Source organism: Kogia breviceps, chromosome 10, assembly GCF_026419965.1.
Source record: "Kogia breviceps isolate mKogBre1 chromosome 10, mKogBre1 haplotype 1, whole genome shotgun sequence".
Lineage (NCBI taxonomy): Eukaryota > Metazoa > Chordata > Mammalia > Artiodactyla > Physeteridae > Kogia > Kogia breviceps.
Window position 1 is genome coordinate 82,733,696 of NC_081319.1, and position 27,843 is coordinate 82,761,538.

Genomic DNA, 27,843 nt, shown 5'->3' on the forward strand with positions numbered 1-27,843 from the left:
ATCACACTATTACAACCACTGGCTTAGACATTTAATTTTGTGCCTAGATGGAGAGATGCTGGAAGACAAGAACTATGTGTTTTTCCTCTCTGTACTGCCCAGTTCCTTAAACAAAACCTGGACTAGACAATTTTTAAACAAATGAAAGAGATGGCTTTGCCAAGACTATCCAGTGGGAAGAGATTAGAGCTCATAAGGAGCATTGTGCTTTTTTTTCAGTGTCTTATGAATGATATGAAACAGTGAAGCTATTACATGACTGAGGAATTATGATTTGAAGTGATTGCCATAAGGCATTGTTTATTCCTATTATTATTTCTACAATCTTAATCTCAGACACCACCCAAATAAAAACAATATTTGGCTCTGCCTAGGGAGGGTGGGTGGGGGCCGGAAAAAAAGCACAGTGGAAACTTGCTGATTATTCATTTAATTAAAAAAACAAACAATTATCTAAATTGGTGATTCAAACCACAAGAGCATATTTACTTGAATCACTTGGTTTGTCTGTTTACAATGATCAAATCAACTAGATTGCTCTCTGCTTCTTTTCACCTTGGCCCATGAGTTCTCCAAGGTATTTCTCACTGCCTGAGATGTGGTTAACAAGTGGACAAGAATTCCTATGGTGCATACAACAAGTCTTGGGCTGTTGCAAACATAAAGTACCTGAACTCTGGCTCTTTCAGGAAAGCTTGCATGTGTGTTAGTTTATATCCATATGTCTATCCATCCAGTTCCATTCATTGATTTAATCAATGAACCTACTGGGCATCAGGTTACTAGTTACTAATGATAAAACTCTGAGCAAAAGAGATACGATCAGATATAGAGAACAAACTGGTGGCTAGGGTGGTGCAAGATGGGGGAGGGGCTCAAGATGGACAAACTACTATGTATAAAATAAATAAGCTACACAGATATATTGTAGAGCACAGGGAATATAGCCAATATTTCACAATAACTTTAAATGGAGTATAATCCATAAAACTATTGAATCACTATGTTGTACACCTGAAACTAACTGTAAATCAACTATACTTCAATAAAAAAGAGAGAGAGAGAAAGATGTGATCCCTGCCTTTATGAAGCTCAGAGTCCAGCAGAGACATGGCACCATAGTCAGAGGGTAATAGGCACCATATAGGGAAAGACTGGGGAGCTGCAGGAGCACCTGGCCTCCTCTAGAATTTCTTTTAGGAGATTTGAGCAGCAGTTTCAATTAATGCAATCTTATAACTAAAAGAAACAATGAATCACAATGGCTTTTGCCACTATTTATCACATTTATATGAGTACCCGCCTTATTCACTATCTATCTTATCTACTCAACTTACCCTGTCCCCGGGAACAGCCTGAACAGGTCCTGATGGCCACACAGTCAATGAGATCAAAATTCACAAAGGTTGTGTTAGACACTGTCAGTTCCCACCTTTTGGGAGTTTTGATCCCAGCTGACATACACAGGCTTCCCTGTGATTTAGAAGGGGGGAAAAAAGGGAAGAAAAATAAGGGGACTGGCCACATGAAATACAATTTTAATACACAAATAAAAACAATTAAGTGAGTAAAAAGACAAACTACAGACTAGGAAGAATATTTACAAATCAAATATATGACAAAGGATCACAATGAAATATGCTACACACCTGTTAGATGGCTAAATGAAAAAATAGTGACTGTACCAAGTGCTGATGAGAAAAAGAAATAAATGAACCCCTCATACATTGCTGGTGGAAATGCAAAATGGTACAACCACTTCGGAAAATAGTTTGGCATTTTCTTACAAAATTAAACATACTCTTAACATTGACCTAACAACTCAACTCCTAAGTGTTTACCTTAGAGAAATGAAACCTTATGTTCATATAAAACCCTTACACAAATGATTAAAACAGTTTTCTTTGTAGTCAGTCACCAAATCTGGAAACAACTCAAATGTCCTTCAACAAATGAGTAGGTAAACCTGTAGTAGATCCCTATAGTGGAATACTGCCCCACAATAACAAGGAATAAAATACAAGTTAGATAAATACCAAAGGATTTGGGAATGAAAGAAGCCAGTCTCAAAAGGTTACATACTATCTTATTCCATTTATATGATTGTTGAGAAGAAAAAACTATAGTGACAGAGAATACATTAGTGACCTCCGAGGGGTTAGACATGAGAAGAGGATGTGGCTACAGGCACGGAGTCAGAGGGAGGTTTTTTTCAGGCTGATGCAACTGTTCTGTATCTTGATTGCGGTGTTGGTAGTTACAGAAATCTACACATATGTTAAAATTTATAGAACTGTACATCAAAAAAGTCCATTTTACTGTATGTTAATATAAAAATTAATAGTAAAAAGTCTAAAAAGAAACAAAAACTGCTTCCAGGATTTTCCACAAAATCTCTTCAACAGACTCCATCTAATCAAGTTGTTAGTGCTTCACTGTTCCACTGCTAAAGATAATTGTCTGTCTGAGGATCACCAGAAATTGTTAAGGGTCTCCAGCATGGAAGACAGTGATAAAAAGAAACAAACAGAAGAAAAGAAACCCAGTAGAGACAAAGCCAGTATAGAAATCAGAAGAAAACTTAAAAACTATCATTAATAACATCAGAGAAATAAGAATATCATGTGCATGAAACAAGAAGAAGCCTAAAAAGGAATTTTTCAGAAAAGAAAAAAAGAACAAAAACAGGACAGCAGTAATAATAAATTCAATAGAAAAAAATGAAATAACTTAGAAAGTAGAATAAAAAGGCAGTGGGCCAGTGGGAAATCAGAGAGAAAATTAAGAAGATTAGATAAGTAATTTAGAGAGCCAATATCCGAATAATAATAATTTCAAGAAAAAGGAAAATATATAGGAGATAAGTATCAAAGAAATAAGTGAAGAAAACTTCCCAGAAGGAAAGGATATGATTTTCCACAGTGAAAAGTCCAGCCCAGAGCCTAATACAGTGGTTAGAAGAAAAAGCCACAGAGCAAAGTACACCATATTGAAATTGCAAAATACCAGGGACAAGGGCGAGACCCTAAAAATATCCAAAGAGGAAAAACTAATAGGTTATATATAAAAGACCTAGAATCAGAGTATCTAAAAACTCATTTCTTGGAGCTGGAGGAATTAGGCTCCCTGACTTCAGACTCTACTACAAGGCTACAGTAATCAAGACAATATGGTACTGGCACAAAAACAGAAATATAGATCAATGGAACAGGATAGAGAGCCCAGAGATAAACCCACACACATATGGTCACCTTATCTTTGATAAAGGAGGGAAGGATATACAGTGGAGAAAAGACAGCCTCTTCAATAAGTGGTGCTGGGAAAACTGGACAGCTACATGTAAAAGTATGAAATTAGAACAATCCCTAACACCACACACAAAAATAAACTCAAAATGGGTTAAAGACCTAAATGTAAGGCCAGACACTATCAAACTCTTAGAGGAAAACATAGGCAGAACACTATACGACATAAATCACAGCAAGATCCTTTTTGACCCATCTCCTAGAGAAATGGAAATAAAAACACAAATAAACAAATGGGACCTAATGAAACTTAAAAGCTTTTGCACAGCAAAGGATACCATAAACAAGACCAAAAGACAACCCTCAGAATGGGAGAAAATATTTGCAAATGAAGCAACTGACAAAGGATTAATTTCCAAAATTTATAAGCAACTCATGCAGCTCAATAACAAAAAAACAAACAACCCAATCCAAAAATGGGCAGAAGAACTAAATAGACATTTCTCCAAAGAAGATATACAGATTGCTAACAAACACATGAAAGAATGCTCAACCTCATTAATCATTAGAGAAATGCAAATCAAAACTACAATGAGATATCATCTCACACCAGTCAGATTGGCCACCATCAAAAACTCTAGAAACAATAAATGCTGGAGAGGGTGTGGAGAAAAGGGAACCCTCTTGCACTGCTGGTGGGAATGTAAATTGATACAGCCGCTATGGAGAACAGTATGGAGGTTCCTTAAAAAACTACAAATAGAACTACCATACGACCCAGCAATCCCACTACTGGGAATATACCCTGAGAAAACTATAATTCAGAAAGACTCATGTACCAAAATGTTCATTGCAGCTCTATTTACAATAGCCAGGACATGGAAGCAACCTAAGTGTCCATCAACAGATGAATGGATAAAGAAGATGTGGCACATATATACAATGGAATATTACTCAGCCATAAAAAGAAATGAAACTGAGTTATTTATAATGAGGTGGATGGACCTGGAGTCTGTCATACAGAGTGAAGTAAGTCAGAAGGAGAAAAACAAATACCGTATGCTAACACATATATATGGACTCTAAGGGAAAAAAATGTCATGAAGAGGTTAGTGGTAGGACGGGAATAAAACACAGACTTACTCGAGCATGGACTTGAGGATATGGGGAGGGGGAGGGGTGGGCTGTGACGAAGTGGGGGAGTGGCAGGGACATATATACACTATCAAATGTAAATTAGATAGCTGGTGGGAAGCTGCTGCATAGCATAGGGAGATCACCTCTGTGCTTTGTGACCGCCTGGGGGGGTGGGATAGGGAGGGTGGGAGAGAGGGTGATGCAAGAGGGAGGAGATGTGGGAGCATGTGTGTATGTATAACTGATTTAGTTTGTTGTAGAGGGAAAACTAACACACTATTGTAAAACAATTATACTCCAATAAAGATGTTAAAAAAAAAAAAAATAAAAAATAAAAAAATAAAAACTCATTTCTTTTTGCAAAGTGATTCAGTATATATATATGGTTTTTTACATTATTTTCCATTATGGTTTATCACAGGATATTGAATATAGTTCTCTGTGCTATACAGTAAGACCTTGCTGTTTATCCATCCTATATATATATATATATAATGGTTTGCACAGAGTATCTTAAAACTCTTTAACCTCAAGACTAGAAGCTAGGAGACAATGAAGAATTGCCTTCAAATGTCAAGGCAAAATGAACTCCAACCTAGTAGTCTATAGCCACAACCTTCCAAGAAGGGGGTCTCCATTTGTAGGTCAAAACCTTTAACTTCCATAGACCCCCAGTTAGTTAAGAAAGTTACTGCAGCCTAATAAAATGAGAATTAAATCAGAAAGGAGGGAGACAGGAGAATCAGTAGCAAGAGTTCCAATACTACAAAGACACGAAGAAAATCTCCAGAATGTTGGTCAAAGAAATTCCAAGACCTAGCTATGAAACCCTTTTCTCACACTGCTGGTACAAGTTTAAATACTTGTAATTGTTGTTTGCCATTTGGCATCGGCCACTAAAGCTGAAGGGATATACTCTGAGGCAGCAATTTTACAATCTGGCACATGTTCAACAGAAATGCATGCTTGTGAACACCAAGAGACATATAGAAGATTGTTCATAACATCTTTCTCTGTAATAACCTAAAACTGGAAACAAGCAAATGTGCATCAACAGCAACATAGCTTTTAAAAATTGTGATAGAGTCCATAAAATGGAATACTACGTAGCAATGGGGAGAATAAATGATTGCAACATATAAAAACATGGATGAATCTCACAGACATAATGTCATGCCAGAGAAGCCAGTCACAGGGCTTCCCTGGTGGCGCAGTGGTTGAGAGTCCGACTGCTGATGCAGGGGACATGGGTTAGTGCCCCGGTCCGGGAAGATCCCACATGCCGCGTTGCGGCTGGGCCGCTGAGCCATGACCGCTGAGCCTGCGCGTCCGGAGCCTGTGCTCCGCAGTGGGAGAGGCCCCAGCAGCGAGAGGCCCGCGTACCGGGGAAAAAAAAAAAAAAAGAAGCCAGGCACAGAAGAGTTACACAATTTATGATTCCATTTATATAAAGTTCAAAAACAGATTTGAAATTAATCTGTGTCTGAGAAGTCTTAATAATGGCTCTCCTTTGGCTTGGGGGCTGGGGGTTGGGTTAACTGGGAGCAGGCATGAAGGGGTTTCAGAGGAATTGGTGATGTGCTCTTTCTAGATCTGGGTGGTATGCACATGGTTTTTGCTTTATAAAAATTCATTGAGCTCTTCACTTGTGATTTGTGCACTTTTCCCCATAAACGTTATATTTCCATGAAACAATTTGTTTTAAAAGGTGGGACAATACTAGAGAAAAGTAATGTATAAGACGGGAGGGTGAAGAAAGAAGTTAGAGAAGTTTAAGGTCCTTGCATGGCTCATGTAATTAAGTGCCGATGTAATTAAGACTTTGTGAAGACGAGCAGGTGTGTCACAAGTTTAAGTCTAACGTGAACAATCAGAACAGAACGAATAACGTTCGGATGAGTAAATATAAAAAAGATATTATTCAATGCAGGACAAATCAAGTTCCGAAAGTAGAAAAAAAAGAAACATAGAAAACGGTTGCAAACTGAAAGCACGAAATAAGATGGTGGAAATAAATGCAAATATGTGGGAGACATCAGCATGTGGATGGTAACTGAAACCACTAGAGAAAATGAGATTTCTCCCAGGGAGAGCAAGTATATGGAGAGAAGAAGGGGCCTTACGATAGAATTTAGACAAACAAAAAGATGAAAGGTCTAAACTGGGGAAGAGAAATCCACAAGTGAAGATGAGGAGTAACCCTGAGACAAATAGGAGAAAGAATGAAGCATCCCCAACAGCATCTGTCTGAATAAGACTTTTTTAAAGTAGTATCATCTGCTTGAATTAATTACAATAACAACAAAAAGGCAACCATCCTACAGTTACTTCTAAAAGTAGGACGACCATAATTTACATCCAAATCAGGACATCTTGGAGAGTGTGAAAAGGGGTGCTAATTAGATGGAAGGCTAGGACCGCACAACAAACAACCAAACTAGCATGTATAGTGATGGTTAGGGCACCTCTTTCTCTTGCATAATAAAGCCATCCTCATTGAAAATTATCCTACCCATCTCAGTAACAAGGTAATGTTGGGTATGAGGCATACACAAATATGCCTAAAGGAAAGAAACTCCTTTTTTTCTTCCAGAGAAAACTTAGTTTTCTTCCAGAAACTAGTGTTTGTTTTAGAATAAGACTCACTGATAGCAGAAACTAACACAACATTGTAAAGCAATTATACTCCAATAAAGATGTTAAAAAAATTTTTTAATAAAAATAAATTTAAAAAGACTCACTGATAATTGTGTGTCACCAATTATACGTGGGTGGAAGGTCTAAGAATAGTTAAGCCAAATTCTCTGAAAATTTTAATTCCTAAAGAAATGGCAGGTTTGAAAGAAAGAGGCTAAAATCAGATTTCCACAACCACAGAGAGGTTTGGCATCCTCGTCTTTTAAAAAAAAAAATCAATTAACACAGTTTTATACAGCAATAAAGTGGTTCCCAAATAAATCTGAGCAATTTTGTGTTAACTAAAGATTCATAGATATTTTTCTTGTTTGTTTTTAACTCTAGAACTTTGCTGCGAAGACTTTAAAGTGTTAATATGCAATGTGAATTTCAGGGGATGGGAGGGATGGTAAACAGCATATCCTTTATGTAATTAACATAAGAATCTTTCTTTTCTCAGAGCCTCTCTTGGGACCAGCCTTCAATGAAAAACACTTCAGAGAATACTGGAGTAGGCACTAATAAATGCTTACTACCAAAGCCATTTTCCATATGTAATTAAACGAGTATTAGACCAGGCGTGGGAAGATATCCAGGTGGTCCTAGCTCCACAATACTGGGCATGATTTTGGGCTATCATTTGACTTCCCAAAGCCTCCATTTCTTTACCTGTAAATTCAGGAGTTCTAACTAGACCAACTCTTAGGTAATATTAACCTCTAAAGTTGCATGGTTTTATGATCTGGATGCCTAACCAAGATCTAGACCTTTCCTAGAACAAGCTGTTTAACATTTTCCATCCAGGGACTTTGCTTCTGCACTTACTTGTTAGGAGACTCAGAAGCCCTCAGTTGCATTACCTTGCTGGTGAATCACACACCAGGGGTAAGATTATTTTTTGTTATCTCATGATAAGCACCCTTTTGTCATAATCTATCTCTTAACTTATGTCGCTCTCCCATTAATTATGATGTCTATCTAGCATCAGTTAGGATGTTGTGACATTAATTTGCCAGGACAGTTATTTCCTCAGCTTGATGGGCATTTTGTTTTTAGCATCTTCTCTATGGTTATTTCGGATAAATTTAAAGGCCTGGGTCAACCAGTATCACAGAATCTAAATCTGGGTCCCATGCTCTCTTGAAAACTATGCAACCTGAAAAGAAGAATAATCTCTCAAGGTGGTAATCCTTTCAGATAAAAGGACAAACTGGCAGGTATTTCCCTCCTAAAAAGAATGGTTCAGAAGAGAAGTAATGAAGGAAGTTGGAGAATTAAATATAGGAAAATGTAGCTTAATAAGAAAATGATTTTTTTACTCTTAATGTTTGTATCTATAGCTATGAAATAGTCAAGGGAAGTACGAAAGTCAATAATTATCATTTAAATATCAGTTGATCAAAGCATTCAGGAACAAACTAAAGAGAATGCTCTTTCCTTGGTCCCCAGAAGTACTCTAGGTCCCTTCCATCTATGATTATTCTGACAATGTGACACTAATATTCATGTAACTCCTTCAAGAAAAAGAACTTGGGGGACCCATTATAGGTCTGAAGCCAATGGCAGCCATGGACTTCCCTTGAGAACTAGTACTTGTTACCCAGGAAGTCCTCTAAGGCTCACCTACGTTCTGGGCCCCTGGCCATGCAGTGGCAGGGAAGCCATCTATAGGTTGATGTTTATCATGTAGAAACCCACACTGAGGCAAGTATTAGGGAATCACATAAGAAACTCTAGTATATTAAGCAAACAATATAAATTATATCACCTTTTTTTCTGGGGCAGGGACCCTAAATAGAGTAAGAACCCTATGAACAAAATGTTGATGTCGAAACTTGGCAAACCACAGATGCACAAAGATGATATGGAATCACCTCATAATCCTTGTGAAGTTAGAGTAAATGACCCTAAAATTATTAGGCTTATCATTTAATTGTATGGACAATAAAGCTAGATCTCAAACAAATATGAGTTCTACGAACCACTCAGGGTTTTTGTGATGTACATGGACACATAGCATGGAAATCTTGTGTATATTTGCATTTTATGATAAACATCACCACTGTTACTAATCAAAAGCTCCTCCAAATTTGACCAATTAAATACAAGATTTACTAAAGAATGCTATTTAAATTACATATCCTGGATTACCAGGGGACCCAACACATGCGATTCTGTTTTGATGGACAACATAAAAGAATCACACGAAGGCACTTACCTTGGGGGCAAAATGAGCAAGTAATAAGCTGTCAGTAACTGAAGTATTTGCATCACTTTCCAAGATGTCAATTCCAAAATCTCTGCATGCATAAACCTGGAAGTTTTTCAGGTGAAGATTGCTACTTCTAAAAATCTATAAAACAACAGCATATATTATGTCAGAGGTCTGAGGCTCGGGTTTTCTTGCAGACTTCCTGTAGCTCTTTAAATTATTGATGAAGTATAAACAAGCATGCTGTACCATATTTAAGCAGCTTTTGTCCATCAATATCTGTGCGGGCATCCCAAAGTTGCCGTGAGGTTAGCACTAACTAGTCCCCTTTGGTAACATCCCCTCTGTACTTTTCATTTCTCCTCCTAACAATTGATGCATTAAAAGGTCAATGTGAATTCTTCCTGTACCTAAAGTAAACTAGCAACTGTCAAGTAACACAAAATTAACGGAGAAAAACAGAGCATCCAAGAACTCTAGTACTTAACCTTTTCCTCGGTGTTGTATATGTTTACTAATATTGTCAGAAAATTTTAAATATGAAATAAGTAATTCAGCATGACTACAGACTCAAAATATGTTGTATGCATATATAATGATGACAGCTTGGGCTAGTGGCCCTAAACAAGGATCAAGTATTGACAAAATGAGTTTGTTAAAGTTGAATCACACTAGCTTGGGGGACAGAGGCCTTGGTTTTTACCTAGCACTCATATTAACTAATTATGTGATCTTGGGCAAGACATTTAACTTTTCCTAGGCCTCAGCTCAACCACCCTGAAAATCAGGGTGCTGTTAGGACTACCAGTTAACCTTACACAGTCGCCTCTTTGTTTGCTAATTTAGCGTCATGCTTAAGTTCCTACCTTAAAGTGGGAGTTTCCTATTAATTAAGGCCAAGGAAGCCTTGATTTATCACAGTATGGTGCTTCTACTTGTCGATCAGTCTTTGTGCTTGAATTTTCAAGAACTGAATAGCTTGCATTTCCCACTATGTATGCGCTGACAGCTTTTATAAAATGATAGATCTTTGAAGACACGTTTATGTAAACAAAATAGGTATGATCTGAACTGATAATTTGACAACAGTTGTTACCTAATTACAGGCATCAGCCCTTCTGCAAGGCACGATTTGCTTCCCTGCAACAGAGGGATTTGTCACCTCTATATTTATAATGCTTATGGGAAACAAAGTACTTTATCAAATTTAATGAGAAGAAAATACTTAATACAATAGGGATTCTTCCTGTTAGCTAATCCAATTTTGTATTTTGGGACTTTCCCAAATAGTTCTCCTTATGTTGGATATGTGAAATAAATGCCTAACTTTCTTACTGTGACTTAATTATATGTTTTTATTTTACTTACTGAATGCCCTATCGATATATTTCTTCATCTGTGTATCTTAAGCTCCCTGTTTCTACGTGGCAGAGACCAAATGTATGTAATTTTCTCTGTGTAGCACCAAATAGTGACCCTGGATAATTTTTATATGGTGCTGGTAATAGTGAGCATACAAAGCTTTCTTATAAGACATCACTGAAATAATGAAAATTAAATGGATAACATGGACACTGTTTCCTTTCAAGGAAAATAGGAGAAAATTTGGCTCATTGATGAAGGTAAGAATGCCACCTTGAGCTGGAATTTTTGTGTTTCAGTGATGAACAGCACTTTTCCTTACAACTGAAACATGTACTATTCAGGATATTAGGGTATCAAATGCACAACTTTTGGAGTTTGGATTCTGCACCTGGTTTTGCTGCTAACAAACTATGTGACCTTTGGTAAATCCCTTTACTTTCTGAACCTTAATTTTTTCTCTCTAAATAGGCATGTGAGGGGAAGAACAGATGACCCCTATGATCTTTCTTGGTTGCAAATCTCTACGATTCTGTTGTTCCCTATTAGAGCTGCTGGAAAATCACCATGCAGGCAATGAACTAACCTTGGCTTACTGACTAGGAATCTGTTCATGCAACAACTATTTCACACACACCTATGATGCTGTTGGCTCCTTAAAGCTGTGAGAATATCGCAATGCTCCCCCAACAGCAAATCATCCCCCTTTAAGTAGAGATGCACAATAAATCACCGAAAGAACAAAAAACTAAAGAAACGTACCTGGGCACCACCTGCACTTCCCCAAACCGTGAAATTTTGGAACAGGGTGGGACCAGTGCCATTATCCCATGTTGGCTGAAACTTAGGATATACAAAGAGGCCACACCTAGGAAGAAAGATAAAGAGTGAAATTCAGCCAATTTCGGCATTCCAAATGTCTCACTTTTTCTCATTGGAAAATGTAAAACTGAAGGTACTGAATAAGGGAGAGTGAAGAGGAGACTTGCGAGCCTTCTCTCTGACTGTCATTGCCTAACCCTCAGCCTTTCCTTTCTGTCACCCTCTGTGACCTGCTCCTGGATCTCAACAAGACACAGATTGCCATGGTCCCATTCCATTCTCTCAGCCCTTCGAGATTCATCCCCTTCCTAGGAGCCTGGACACCCCTGCCTAGACCTTCAGAACACGAGCCTCACTCTCCCATCAGTCCCTTCTAGATCCTTCCTTTTGCTGAGACAGCAGATACCAGCCCCTGTAATCCTTGCAACTTTTGTGCTTCTCCCTGAAATGCCTTAGCATTGTGGTATTTTGGATATCTTCTCCCCTCACATCGCCAGGGCTGCTGAGAGCTGCTAGATTAAAAACTTCATAATCTTAATAATAATTTCATGACACATGTACTAATTCTAGCCTCAGCCGGCACTTCAACATGGCAGAGCAATAGTGCTTAATCCTTATTCCACTCTCCTTATCATTTCCTATCACTGCAGTATTATTTCACTATTATTAACATAACTACTATCAGAATTATTTATATAGAGGAATTCCCCGGCAGTCCAGTGGTTAGGACTCCATACTTTCACTGTTGAGGGTGTGGGTTCAACCCCTGGTCGGGGAACTAAGATCTCTCATGCCGCACTGCATGGCCAAAAAAATAATAATAATAAATAAACTGTTTAATAGAATTATTTATATCAATTATTGAGTTCCTACCATATCTGAGATGTTCTCTTAGGTGCGTTATAGAAGTCATCTCTAATTTTCACATCAAACTTTCACTAGAGAGCTGTCCCTATTTCACAAATAAGGGATCTAACTCCTCAAGAAAAAAAAAAAAAAGGCAGTTTACTCAGACAAAGTCCAGATTTGAATCGGGGCCTGACTGATTCTGAAGTTCACATTCTTCCCATGTTTCCCAGTCCTTGCTCTTAGCAGACGACCTTATCCTCTAAACAGCAAAGACTTTGAACGAGCCCCTCTCATCTCACAGTGTGCAAGTCACAGGCAAAGAGCCTCTTCTCCAAACTTCATCTCCCCACTCAGCTCCTGAGCTCAGGCACTCTGGCTTCCCAGGTGCCCCTAGTCTGTTGAGAGTTTAATTCATCTCTCTATTGAATTCTCCTCTGGCCACAAAAGGTGGCCTCTGTCCTATGCCCCTTCAAGTGACCTCTCTCTCTTTCCCTTCCCTTCACCACCAAATTTAGGATCCAAGATGCTCACTCGGACACATCATCAAATCTCACATGGATGCCAAGCATTACACAACCCTCTCTGTGAGTGTTGTGCAAAAAAATGTTAAACCATAAGGCTTACACCCAAAATGTAGACGAACTTCCCCCAAGTTACCTCGTACAAGCATGTGCACTGTTCCGGGTAAAGGAGAGAAGTGGAGCTTGGGATGTTTGGTTGGTCACAAGGTGAAAAAAGTAGCCATAGCCAGCAGCACACACCCTGTTTCCCTATGGAAATTAAGGATAATTAAATCATAGTCAGTCCATTACAATAAGGCTGCTGGAAAGAAACACTCTTCTATGTGCTCATTCTGCATTTTCACTTACTTCCTGCCAAGGTGTATTTATATACCTTGGTTCAAAAATACGCTCATTCCAATAAAGAAGATGTGGTATGTATATATATAGATATATATATAATACACACACACAGAGACACACACACACACACAAAATGGAATATTACTCAGCCATTGAAAAGAATGGAATAATGCCATTTGCAGCAGCATGGATGGATGGACCTAGAGATTATCATACTAAGTGAAGTAAGTCAGACAGAGAAAGACAAACACCATATGATATCACTTACATGTGGAATGTAAAATACAACACAAATGAACATATCTACAAAACAGAAACAGACTCACGGACATAGAGAACACACTTGTGGTTGCCAAGGGGTGGGGGAGAGGGAAGGATTAGGAGTCTGGGATTAGCTGATGCAAACTATTATACATAAAATGGATAAACAACAAGGTCCTACTGTATAGCACAGAAAACTATATTCAGTATCCTGTGATAAACCATAATGGAAAAGAATATGAAAAAGAATAAACATATGTGTAACTGAGTCACTGTGATGTACAGCAGAAATTAGACACAACATTGTAAATCTAAAAATATATATATATGTTCATTCCTCTTCCTCCAGGCAGTTCAATTTGACTGTACTTTGTCCACCTCAATAGCTGGCATCTCGTGTTAAAACGTCCTTGTAAATTTCCACAGTGAGAAGCTTACTTGTGTCACGTCATACAAGTTCTCCTCTTTAGTGTGTAAAAAATACTCAGGAGTTGGGCTTCCCTGGTGGCGCAGTGGTTGAGAGTCCGCCTGCCGATGCAGGGGACACGGGTTTGTGCCCCGGTCCTGGAAGATCCCACATGCCGCGGAGCGGCTGGGCCCGTAAGCCATGGCCGCCGAGCCTGCGCGTCCGGAGCCTGTGCTCCTCAACGGGAGAGGCCACAGCAGTGAGAGGCCCGCGTACCGCAAAACAAACAAACAAACAAACAAAAAACCTCAGGAGCAAAGTCGTCCCTAAAGCCAAGTCTCCACAGAGTGCTCTCTCTGATCCTTTGAAGAGAAGAAAAAAAAACTGAGATTATCTGCAATGGTTATTTAATATCAATGCAGATGGTAAAGGATATGCATGTTGGGATGAGACACAGAAAAGGGTTAGAACTGAAAGAGGAAGTTCTGACCCACTCAAGGACAGAGCTCTTCCTCCCAGCCTTTCAGAGAGCTCGAGGAGTTTATTACACTACACTGTGAGTAAGGATTAAGACTAAAGACTGCAATCACACCCTTTGAATCATAGCTGTTCTCTGTTTATCCTTAGGTTAGCAAACTCATTTCATCCCATAGCTTCAGCCATTCTAGACTAATATTTTATTGGCTTTAATTCTTAAAGGAAAGGACTTTAGGTATTATTAAAGGCAGTCCTCTGAACCTGGGTGACCCACTGGCAGTCATTATATAGCAGTACTCCCTACAGAAGGGGATTTTAGAAGTCTGTTCCTCTCTGGGAGTGCCACATGTTCCACACGCATGTGCGCACATGCACACACACAAACACACACACATAGGCACAAGCACACAGAAGCAAGCAAAGTCGGTATGGAAGAAAAACTGAAGTAGGATGTTCTAGAACAAACAATACTCAACTCCTGGCTTATGTGAGAGAAGGAACCAGTACCCCAGCACCTGGAGGCTGTCAGCCTCTGGGGAAGTATGAATGAGGGCCAGAGTTGACACTGAGACGGGCGGCCTGGCCAGCAGGCAGCAGCTGGGACCTGGCCAGGGGAGCCAGCACTTGCTGACACAACCACAGGTACCGTTTCCTGAACATCAGCCGGTAGTTCACTGTGGGCACATAAGGCTCTCTCACCCCGGGGATCTGTAATCCACCAGCCATGCCTCCTCTTTCACTCCATTACAGAACGCCTTCCTTCTTTGTGCACTACTGGCCCATTCTTTACTGCACTTCATTGTTTCAGATTCTAAGCATTTCTCCAATCTTCTGAGGCCACTTACAATTCCAATCACATGTCTTACCACATACTAAAAGTGACTTTTGGACATCATTGAATATGAAGCTGAATCACTATTCAAGATGCTAACATGACTTCAGGACACCTGGGCCATCTCTAGGACCCCAGTTATCTTGGGGTGGCAGAGGCTGGAGCTGTGGTAGTCAGCCAGGGATGATATTGTTCCCCAGAGAGCATCTGGAAATCTCTGGAGACCGTTTACATTGTCACACTCAGAGGGAGAGGGGTTTTACTAGTATTAAGTGGATAGAGACCAGGGATGCTGTTATATAGAGGACAACCTCTCACAAATGTGTGAGGCCCCAAATGTTAATACAAGCATGGTTTAAAAAAAAAAATGTCTAAAGTCTTAACTTGTTTTGAAATAACCCATACCCACTTTCCAGTATCCCATCTCCAAATTTTGATGGAAAGACCAACCTACATATAAAAAAAACATGGTTAATTACAATAAGAATACTTTGACAGTTTTTACTGGGAGGGTATTTATATCTTTTTAAACAACCAAATCTGCCACTAGACACTCCCCCAAATAACACTTATTGGCATTGAATCAGTTATCTCAATTCTTCCCTCGTGCTAGAAAACAAGACATGCACTTATGATCCTCAGTTTTGGAATAATCACTGTCATTGGGCTGGCAAATACAAGCATCCAATAGAAGCACCAAATACAAGTGCCCTCACAGAAACACAAGCAAGTAATATGGCTGTTGATTCTGTTATGATTACACAACTGGAACCTTCCTCGGGGAAGCACATATGGAGCTCCACCTTCCACATGGCTGGCGTTGAGTGGCTGTGTCTCTACCACCCCCATGAGCCACGAGAAAAGCCACGAGTATATAAGAATTGAGGGTTAGGGAATGGGGGCTTCTGAAATACCCATCTTTTCTGCAAGTATGCAAACAATAAGAAAGGTGCACTGGGACTTCCCCGGCGGTCCAGTGGTTAGGTCTCTGCACTTCCACTTCAGGGGGTTTGGGTTCAATCCCTGGTCAGGGCACTAAGATCCCACATGCCTCGCAGCACAGCCAAAAAAAAAAAAAAAAGAAAGGTGCACTAGAGGCTAGAAATGATCATCTCGCTTGGACGTACACCTCTGTTTCATTACCAACAAGATGCTTATTCATTACCATGACTCCACGAGGAAGGCAAAGATTCAAACATATGCAGAATATATTTCAAGGACTTCATCCTTATTCATCACCTTGGTCATACAGGTGCTCAGAGAGCATGTATTTTGAATGAATGAACAGATTTGTTGAATCATCTTCCCTTGTATCAATAGTATTTTTGGAGCATCTGGGTGGTCATATATAAATGCTTTCCAAGTGTATTTATAGTTGGGCAGGATATAGCAACTTTGGTCTTCTGTTAGCCAATAAGGCTCACTTTTCTTTTAAAAGAAGCACTTGAACAGTCAGATGACATTACTTTCCAGTCCTTTTTACTCTGCATTCCAGTTGGGTATGCTACAAACGATTTGTGAGCAGAAACCACATATGTATGCAGGCAGCCGGCGGCTTGTGGGGAAGGGTTTAAGGCAAGCAGGGAATTTTGTGTGGAAATCAATTCTTTGCGGAAGTCAATGTATTATGGACATTCAAGCAAGAGAAATTCCAGAGAGAAATTAACTGTCCAAGTAAGCCAGTTCCTTGTGGTGTGCATCTGTAGTCACTAAAAAAAAAAGTGAGTTAACCCTTCAGGCAACTCTTAAATATACATTAGCTATTGAGTGGAGAGGGCTAGAGAGCTGAAATCAGCCTTTAAACACAGAATTCCTTACAAAATTGATTCACAAACCAGAACAAATTCCCCTCAAATTAAATGGATGTTTTCAAAGGGCTGGTCTTCAGGGGGTTTCTGTTGGCTGTTCTAAACAGAGTCTGGTCATGGGAAATGTCCAATGCCCACAGACACATGGGATATTCTGGAGCTCTGGGAGTGAACAGTCTCTCGCTGATGGAGAGCAAAGACCTCCCAGCCTGAGGTCAACATAGGTTATGCCTCCTGGAAAGACGAAGCCGCTGGACAGATAAGAAACACCCATAAAGGAGTCAGAGACTCAGATGCTGGAATGCGATGGGGAGACAGCCTGGAAATGAAGTGCTCCAGACACGGCAAGGTGATGCATGCAAAGCCTGGCAAAGCCTATCTAAGGAGTATACAAAGGAATATTCCAAGTTCCTTGTATATTCAGATGGGAATATCATGTTGAGTCCTCACTAGCAAGAAGGCACAAAGCTCAGGTTTTGCTTCTCAGAAAAACTGTCCTGGACCTGGCTTGGCAGCAGCCTGGTCAGGAAGGCAGGCAGACCATTTGTGGCTATGAAAACTAAAAAGGAATATCGCACTTGAAATCCCCTTACAAGCAGGGTTGACGGTGAGTGCACTGTAAAGATGGCTTCCTGGGAGCCCAGGTGAATTCCACGCACTGGGCAGACCATTTGGTCCTAGGCTCTGTGTCCGAGCATTCCAGGAACAATATACAACCACAAATAACTGCAGAGACTTAATTAAGGATCAGCTCCGTTTCTTCCTGCCTACCTGCCAGGCCAGAGATTTTTTTGTGGTTTTTTTTTTTTTTTTTTGCGGTACGCGGGCCTCTCACTGTCGTGGCCTCTCCCGTTGCAGAGCACAGGCTCCGGACGCGCAGGCTCAGTGGCCATGGCTCACGGGCCCAGCTGCTCCGCGGCACGCGGGATCCTCCTGGACCGGGGCACGAACCCGTGTCCCCTGCATCGGCAGGCGGATTCTCAACCACTGCGCCACCAGGGAAGCCCCAGGCCAGAGATTTTAAGGTCAACTTCTGTATGTAGGAGAGAGGGTTTAGGCTTTCTGGATTGGTTGCCCAGCCACTAGGATTAGGTCACCTTCACGTCTAAATAAGGATTTTCATTTACATAACAGTCTTGTCCCAAATGTCCATTTCCAGGTTTTGCCATTGCTCTATGGCAATGGTTATGGTTATGTTACCATTGGGGGAAGCTGGGGGAAAGACACACAGGAACTCTCTGTTCTATTTTTGCAACTTCTGAGTCTAAACTTATTTCAAAATTAAAAGTTTAAAAAAGAAATAGCCTAGGGCTTCCCTGGTGGTGCAGTGGTTGAGAATCCACCTGCTGATGCAGGGGACACGGGTTCGTGCCCCGGTCTGGGAAGATCCCACATGCGGCAGAGCGGCTGGGCCTGTGAGCCACGGCCACTGAGCCTGCGCGTCCGGAGCCTGTGCTCTGCAATGGGAGAGGCCACACAGTGAGAGGCCTGCATACCACAAAAAAAAAAAAAAAGAAAAAAAAAGAAATAGCCTAATGAATCACAGTAATACAGTGGCTTTAAAAAAATGTTTTGCCAAACTGCAAGGAAACTGAAAAGCAAGGTGGGTAAAGGGGTCACAAATATTGACCACATGCAAATACTGATCACAAATACTGATCACATGCAAGGCTTGGCTCTACCCTCTTAAGGGGCAGTCAGCTCTGAACCACTCACAGAGCAGAACATAAACACCATGCCCCGTGAGACAGTTCCTCACAATATAACGGATATCTCTCTCTTGAGCATCGGAGCAACACTGGAAGAGGACAGGTTTCTCTCTCTCTCTCTCTCTCACACACACACACCCCTCACCACTACCACTGCCACCCTTATCATTGTTGTTGTAGCCTCCTTATTATCACTTTGGGATAAAAATATATTTCTAAAATATATTTTTCAAAGCACTCTGTGTATCACCCACATAGGACACACCTAATAAACACTAGCTTACTGTTTGCCCACTGACTGAAATGACCTTCGCTGGCACTAAGAGAAGTTCCTGATTTTTAGCTTCTGACACATACTCCCAGTCACACCTATGTCCTTGGTTGTGGCACACTCCAGACACTAGACTATGAAAGAGACAGCACAGTGGAACCCCAGTGGTGCAGCTGCAAAATTGGAGAGGACTGTGCAAAATTTAACACTGAGAGGTGAATTCCACAGGATCTAAATGCTGACACAGATGAAACATTTTACTTGTCAGTCATCAAAGTGATTGTGGGATCTTGGAATCTATTCTTTATTTTACTTTATCTTCCCCCTATTCTTTGATTATGGAATTATACCTACAGCCATTCATTCATTATATTTCATTAATTTTTACTGAGCAACTATTACATTTCAGATGCTGTGCTAAGGTCTAAAAGTTAATAAGTTAATGAAAAGAGAACTACAGAATTTTAAGATCATTGAAGATGAAAATGTCAGGAATTTAGCTAATGAATATACTTAATGAATTTACATTACCAGCTTAAACTAAAATCTCATTCTCCAAACACATGCATTGTATTATTTTTCAATTTTGTAAAGTGGTAAAGTAATAAGAGGAAGAAAGTAAATGGATGGAAAGGGAAGGCATCTAACAGAGAACAAACAATTTGTTTGGGGCTCAAATTTTTCATTGCTTTCTAGGCACTGTTCTGCAGGTCAGTCTGCAAAGACTCAAGCGATCTATAAGTTTGTAGGCGGCTCTCTGGTTCTCTGCACCTATATAGCCAGCTCATTTCTTTTGTTTTGGTTTGCTTGTTTGTTTTGTGTTAGTTTCAGGTGTACAGCAAAGTGATTCAGTTATATATACATATATATATGTATGTGTATATATATATACATATATATATATTCTTTTTCTGATTCTTTTCCATTATAAGTTATTGCAAGATACTGAATATAGTTCTCTGTGCTATACAGTAGGTCCTTGTTGTTTATCCACTTTATATATAGTAGCTGGTGTCTGTTAATCCCAAACTCCTAATTTACCCCGCTCCCCTCTTTCCCCCTTGGTAACCATAAGCTCGTTTTCTGTTTGTGAGTCTATTTCTGTTTTGTAAGTAAGCTCTTCTGTATCATTTCTTTTAGATCCCACATATAAGTGATATCATATGGTATTTGTCTCTTTCTTTGACTTACTTCACCTTAGTATGATAATCTCTAGGTCCATCCATGTTGCTGCAAATGGTATTGTTTCATTCTTTTTATGGCTGAGTAATATTCCATTTTATATATATATACCACATCTTGTTTATCCATTCATCTGTTGATGGACACTTAGGTCACTTCCATGTCTTGGAAGCATTGCAAATAGTGCTGCTATGAACACTGGGGTGTATGTATCTTTTCGAACTAGATATACGCCCAGGAGTGGGATTTCTGGGTCATATGGTAACTCTATTTTTAGTTTTTTAAGGGGCCTCCGTACTGTTCTCTGTGGTAACTGCCCGTCAGCTCATTTCTTACTAGTCAAGTAGTGGCCAGAACACCCACCCAGGAGGCAATGAGCTACCCAGTGAAGCAAAGCCAGGCAGCACCTCTGACACTCAATGTGGGATTTAGATACATTCCAGCCTCCTGAAGGAAAATGACCTGGGCAACCCTGAGGGTCTACTACTTCAGAGTAATCAAGATTATGTTACCCAAGAAACTAGGCAAAAACATAACTCTTTAGCCCCCAAAGCTTGCTGGCATAATTGTGCAACGAGCCCTGTGGTCACCAACAAGTTAAACGTCACTCTCATTGTTCTGCGTCTACAGGTTGGTTTCCTTCAATCCATGCACTGCTGCCTCCTGTCCTCACTGGCACATTAGCTGCCCCCATTAGGCACCGAAAATAGTGTGTAAGCACTGTGCTTGGAATAAAGGTAATTAAAAGTCTGGCAGAGGGTTGAGGAGATAGCCATGACTTTTATTATTCAGCTGAAGGTAATTAAAAACAGATGATCTGAGAGGGAGAAGTTCCTTCTTCCTTCTCTCTGGTCCTCAGAAACCTGGCATAGCTTCATGACACAGTAGGTACTCGGAACCAAATCCTGAAGAGTGAGACCCTTAACCCTTTCATAGATGGTTCATGGGACAAAATTATTGGAAAAGGGGAAACTAAATGGCCTTCCCACTACTCTGATGCAATTCCTCATTCACGGATCTATGGTTAAACTACCAGAAAAATTAATTTCTTAGAGTGTTTAGAGAGAAATTTACCAAGAAGAAGTACTGTTAAGTTGTATTAAATAATGGGATAAAAAAAAACAAGGCCATCAGAGTGTATAGCTGCCCCTTGAACAATGCAGGGGTTGGGAGTGTCAACCCTTTATGCAGTCAAAAATCCGCATATAATTCATAGTCCACCTTCCATATATATGATCCCTCGGTGTCCATGGTTCCAAGTCCAAGGATTCAGCTAACTGTGGATAGTGTGGTAGTGTAATATTTACTATTGAAAGAAATCCGAGTGTAAGTGGACCCATGCAGTTCAAACCCGTGTTGTTCAAGGGTCAAATGTAATTCACTCATCCTGGAATGTGATGTGATCTCACACAACTCATGACTCTGCTGACCCTCAGTTTTGAACACTCTCAAAGGGCAACGATATGACCACATTAGTATCGTAACATAGTGAAGATTTAGTAAGTAATTATTATTAGAATCGAGACCAAATTCAGCAACTACAGCAGATGGCTCAGGAAGATATTTTAGTTTGCATTAATCTAAATTACCAGAAAATAATCAACATCTACTTTGTTTTGCTTTGTATAAATATTGCTTCAAAGGGTGTTCACGGGAATTCTGAGGGAAGTGATAGCATTTATCCTAAAGCACTGTTTAACCCAAAATCATAAAGTAGTTGCCTGTTACCATTGTACAGCTAGTAGATGCTGCATACCACACCACTGATGCTGCCACTCTGGATAACTTCCGGAGTGAATTTTATGCCTCTCATTTCTGACCGTCCCGGGAGCTGAAGATCTTACCTCTACAACGTTGGTGGGATCGCGGATGTAGATACCAGAGGGTGTCACCATTTCAGTACTGGAAAGTCCCTCGGCACCAGAAACACTGATGATCACATTGTTTCTTATTATATTCCCCTGTTCTGACCAGTCTAATTTAAGAAAAGGGGATTCGCCAACATGATTAAAATGTACTCAACTCAACCTTCTTATTTCTACGAATACACGTTACAGTTCTCATTGTGCATATATGTATATGTATATATATAAACATCTAGTGTGTTCGACAAATTTAAGATATCTAACATACTGCCAGCAGGCTTGTCTATAAAATGTATGACGACTTAAATGGATGGTAACAGTTTTAAAACCAATTTGCATATTTACCATTTTCTCTTCCAGGAATAACCTCCCAAGGGATATATCTTATCTCAGGAGATGTACCTGAGAACAAAAGATCATGTTAGCTCAGCACGTTTCATGCCACCCAGGAAAATGAGAGACGGTGAAATACTATTTCTTTTTTTTTCGGTGTGGCTTGTTTTGATTTTGTGTTGTGTTTTTATCTATAAACCAGACAAACAGATTCAGATTATGTGAACTTTTTAGTTCTAGAGTATCAGGAATACGAAGCTCATTGTAAATTAAATAAATAATAACAAAGAGATAGATCTACCGTTTTACTTCTTAGGAAGAGTCTGTCTTCGTAGTTACATGTCACACACCCCTGTGTCAGGCCCAGCCCCATCCTTAGCTGTTTGAATTGGCCACCAGCCATCTGAATGCCCTTCTCTTCCCCTGGAAGAGCAGGAATGTCCTGGAGGAACAGGCTGGACAAGACCTGAGACCCTCACAGTCAAACCAGAGGTTTGAAATAGAAGAGAATAAAAGAGCACGGGCCATGCTACACAGAGACCAGCCACTTACGTGGTATCCACACAGAGCAACCCCACAGACCCCCTTCTAGGTCTTTAGGTGTCTGGGCTTCCCATGTCACTTCATGAGTCTGAGTTTGCAAACTCATCTTGCATGGACTGAGTACATTATCTAAAATGCACTGACAGATATTCTAATTCCATCACCTGTAATGCAGTAGATGTCAAGAGCCTCCAATTCACGATATCCAAGTGCTCAAGGCCAAATTCCTCCTGCAGGTTTTCTTCCTTGCCTAGTTAATGTCTATTCCATATAATTGTTTCCTCCTAAAATAATATTGTTAGGGTACCTCCCTGAATTTCTGCTCCAGGTTTCAAACAACGTTTCCCTTACAGCAACAAAAGTAAGAATAAGCAAAGTCAATCCTCCGCATGTTAGACTGACTGCCCTGTAGCTGTCCTTTTCCAATCAAAAGATTTTCCTTCACCTGATGACTTCTATTGTCCTTAGCTCTTTGCCTTTTCGAGCTTGAGTTAGTTTACATGATCCATAATTTCCCACTAAACAGTTTCCCTCTCAGGGTTAGAACCTTTCTAGCGCTTATCTTAACAGATCATTCCTAAATGAAACATACACATTTTTCTCACTGATGATATCCCAGAATTTATTTAACTAGAAAACACTATCTAACAAGTACAGTTAGAGTCTTACTTTCTGTGACAACCTCTGATTTGCTTTTTTATTCCGATATAACCAAAGACCCGTTGTTCATTAATACATTCACTTCTTTCAACAAATATAACTCCAAATGCACTAGTTAAGGTGTTAAGTGCAAAGGGGACAATGTTCACATGAAATCTGGTGGTAAAACACATGATCAGAAACGTGATATATATTTTTAAATCAATAAGTAATGATTGTTGGTAAAAGAGCTCAGACTGACGGACTTGCCTTGGGAGTGTGGGGGAGACACTCTTACAGGAGGAGAGTGAGCGGTATGAGCAGAAGGAGAGAGCCGTGCAAAGGCCCTGATGCAGGAGGAAGCGTGGTCTTTGGAAATAATTTTTAAAAAACTAGATCCATGCAGTTAAGAGTATACAAGGAGAGGACAATAGCAGGAAAAGTGTACCAAGATTAATAAAAGCAAAATCACTAAGGGAGTCTTTTAAGCCAGAGTAAGGATTTTGGATTGTATTCTAAGAGAAATAAGACGTTTTTAAAGGGCTTTAAGGAGAGGAGTGACATGATGCAATCTGAGATTGTTAAGGATAATTCTAGGCATAGCGAGGGGAATGAACTTTAGGAAACAAAAGTGGATACAAGTGACCATTTAGAAGATTCTTGAAACATGGGCTTCTTCAGCAAGCCACAAGAGCAGCAAAGAACAGAATTCAACAGTCTTAACTCCTTGTTCAACATCCAGGTTTGACACTCCATGAGACTGCACAGAAACCTATTTATGTGACTTTGAATTATTGTTAAAATTACTGACAATAAATTTTAAAATCTCCCATTATATATTTATTAACCTGAACTGAAATGCCACCTTTAAAAATCAGTTTCCTCAGAAACAGACTCAGAGACAGAGAACAGACTTGTGGTTGTCGAGGAAGGGGTGGAGGAAGGAAGGACTGGGAGCTTGGGATTAGCAGAAGCAAACTATTATATAGGATGGATAAACAACAAGGTCCTACTGTATAGCACAGAGAACTATATTCAATACCCTGTGGCAAACCATAATGGAAAAGAGTATGAAAAAGAATATATATATATATATATGTATAACTGAGTCATTGCTGTACAGAAGAAATTAACACAATGCTGTAAATCAACTATACCTCAATAAAATTTTAAAAATAAAAATCAGTTTCCTATTGGTAAAGCTTAGTTAGCCAATCAGTAATGACTAAATTTAAAATTAAAATTTTTAACAACGGCCTATTTCTAATGATCAGAGGCTAAAGTTTTTACAAATTGGAAATTTAAATTTGGGGATGATTCCTTTTATAAAATGATGTGTCCTCCACCAGAATGCCAAATTTAAACAAGCTTGTTTCACTTACCCACCAGCAGTGTGTGGCCTAAAATATCGTAGAACACGTTACTCTCCACCTTCAGGCCCAAGGTCCTGGACATGCTGAGGCCTCTGCTGAAAGATCGCCACACGGTACAGCCCTGCATGTAGGAACCTGAACAGCAAAGAGGAAGGTAAAAATTAGATGGGAATCTCGAAGGTTCCTCACATTCTGTTAATCATCTCCAAAGCAAGCTAGAATATAACTAAGAACATTCTCCCACACAACATATAAAACTCAAGAAATAAGGAGTTGGCAGCAGAAATCAAATCAAGAAAATGGGCAGCACAGACCAAGGTACCTCAAAGATAACAAAGATAAGCAGGGTGGAATCCAAGGACCACGTGTTAGTAAAGAAAACCATCTGAGAACGAGACAGTATGGCCAAACCACAGAGGAATCCGTGGCCGTCAAGATTTCCAACTGGCCGTCATCTTTGGTATCTACTCTAATCACAATATGGTGGACAGCAGCTCAAAAGATGTTAAGGACGATGTGAAGAGCACTGTTTATGGACCAACACTGATCTCTGAAAACTGCCTCTGGCATGAGGAGAGGTAGTCATTATTTCCTGAGCTATGAAGTAATTTTTTTTTTTTGCGATACGCGAGCCTCTCACTGTTGTGGCCTCTCCCCATTGCGGAGCACAGACTCCGGACGCGCAGGCTCAGCGGCCATGGCTCACGGGCCCAGCCGCTCCGCGGCATGTGGGATCTTCCCGGACCGGGGCACAAACACGTGTCCCCCGCATCGGCAGGCAGGCAGACTCTCAACCACTGCGCCACCAGGGAAGCCCTATGAAGTAATTTTTTTAATTGAAGTATGGTTGATTTACAATGTTTCAGGTATATAGCAAAGTTATTGAATATAACCACCCTTGAATACGGTGGTTTGTGAAACTGAAGGGGAAATACCTTCTACCATATTAAGAGACATAGATATTTTAGGAAAACCATTACACTGGCTCCATGGCATATTTTATGATCCCCAAATCAATGTATGTGGACTGAATCAATCAATGAATAAATATTTACTGAGTATCAACTATATATTTAGGAATTGTGCCTTGTGCCGGAGACATAAAGATGAATAAAACTAAGTAAATTCTGAACTTGTGTATCTTGAGTCTGATGGAGGAAACTCACATTAAAATAATAAAAATGTATTATTTGGATAGTAAAATTATAAATCCTCAAAAAGGAGTTTTGTATTATTTCCAGGTAGTGAGAGAGATTATATCAATACCCAATGTTTGAAGTATTGGAAAAATGACTTTGGATTACATAATAATTTGACTTTTAAATTGGGACTCTCAAGAAAATTCTCAACTATGATGTCCCCTAGACACAGAGCCTGTAGATTCCCCTCGACCTCAGCTCCCCCAGCACCAGATGCCCTCACATCAGTCACCAATGAGTTAACCCAGCAATACGCACTCACGTAGGAAACACTGCCTGCTGCAGACTTTTCCGGACTCCAGACCTCCACCATAACATCACTCCATCAGAATACGCCTGCCCATCTGAACAACCAGGAAGTACTAACGTGTTTACAGAGCTATGTATTGCGCGTGGAGGTCAGGGCTTGGTAAACGTTTAAAAGCAGCTTGCATGCAAAGATTCTAACACTCTCCAATTCCAGTAGCTGGGGACAGTTGGCCATACAGGTCATGGGAGTCTGTAGGGCATGAACCAATAAAGGATTCTTTGGCAAGCATGCCAGAAGTTTCTAACCTCTGTGTTAATGGTTTTCCCCCTCCCAGGAAACACATTTGCATTTTAACAGAAACCTACAGGAAATAATGTATTAATTGAGTGGATTTCAAACTTTTGTTAAGCACGGACCCCTTTTTCAAATAAAACTTAATGTATATAAATAAATAAAAGTGCAGGTACTCTGAAGCAGAGGTTGAGGAGGCAGATTAAGTGAATTTTTGATGGGGGGGGTTGATTATGTTCATTGATAACTCATATGTGACTACTCCCCTCACTTCTACTGGAACTGGCCCACATCAAATATTCCTCAGCATCATAAGCACCATGAGAATGAAGAAACAGAGAGAGGGACACAAAGATACTGAGGGTCCTAATGTACTAGGGGAAGAGCCATGTGAGGAACCATCCTCCTATAGGGGTGTAAAAATAAATAAATAAGGTGGAAGAGATCTGGAAAATTAGGATAAATAGACATTCTTGGCATGCAGATGATCTGAAATAAGGAAAAAAAAAAAATGCTGCAGCTGGCTAGCCAGGATCTTGCTTTCAATGACCTCAAGGATTACTTTGTCATTACCTGTTGAAATCCTAGCACCTCTCAAGGCCCACCTGAACCTCCAACGTGCCCTGATGTGCTTTGCCAGGCCTCAACCCTCAGAGCACCACCCTATCAAGGAAGGCAAAGCTTGCATATGTGGGTGATGAGGTGCTGAGGTCTGGGGAGCATAACTGTGAGACGGAGCTGCTGTCCTCATCACTCAGCATCTGTACCCAAGTCTCTCATCTCTGTATATCAGATTCTGGCCTTGGCATTTTGCCCTGGATGCTCCCACATCCCCCCAACTTTGATCTCAGAGCCTTTATCAGTACATCTGGTCATGTTCTTCTTTTCTGATTCTGATCTTTTTTACCTACTTGTTCCCACCTGCCTTGGATGTCTCCTCCTTCCTTCCTATCTCTTCAGGTCTGGCCAAGATCTGCACACTCTGCCCACTCTATATCCCCTGGAAGGGTGCCTGGTTCTCAGCCATTCTCTCCCAGTTTCACAGCAGGAGATTCCTCTGCGTTAGGACAGCTTCACGAAGTGCTTTCCGCTAGCCTTGATTTGATGATTTACACTATTCAATGTCAATCTGCCTGCAGTCACAAAGCCAGTAATGGCAGGATAGTGTCATAGTCATAGTGGCAGGATTCAAAACACGGATTTGTGTGGTTCCCTCCACATCTGTTGTACCTATAGTG

The 27,843-nt window shown here is 40.2% G+C and overlaps 1 protein-coding gene across 1 annotated transcript in view; it reads right to left on the reverse strand.

The window, feature by feature from the left end:
• PKHD1 (PKHD1 ciliary IPT domain containing fibrocystin/polyductin) overlaps positions 1-27,843 on the reverse strand; it is a 420,109-nt gene that overhangs the window by 208,761 nt on the left and 183,505 nt on the right. Inside the window, exons 40-46 of the mRNA XM_059075914.1 lie at positions 24,875-25,000; positions 22,323-22,379; positions 21,957-22,087; positions 12,961-13,073; positions 11,395-11,500; positions 9,277-9,411; positions 1,338-1,473 (exon numbers count right to left, since the gene is read on the reverse strand). Of these exons, the coding sequence (XP_058931897.1) occupies positions 1,338-1,473; positions 9,277-9,411; positions 11,395-11,500; positions 12,961-13,073; positions 21,957-22,087; positions 22,323-22,379; positions 24,875-25,000 (804 nt within the window). The remainder of the gene's footprint in view (positions 1-1,337; positions 1,474-9,276; positions 9,412-11,394; positions 11,501-12,960; positions 13,074-21,956; positions 22,088-22,322; positions 22,380-24,874; positions 25,001-27,843) is intronic.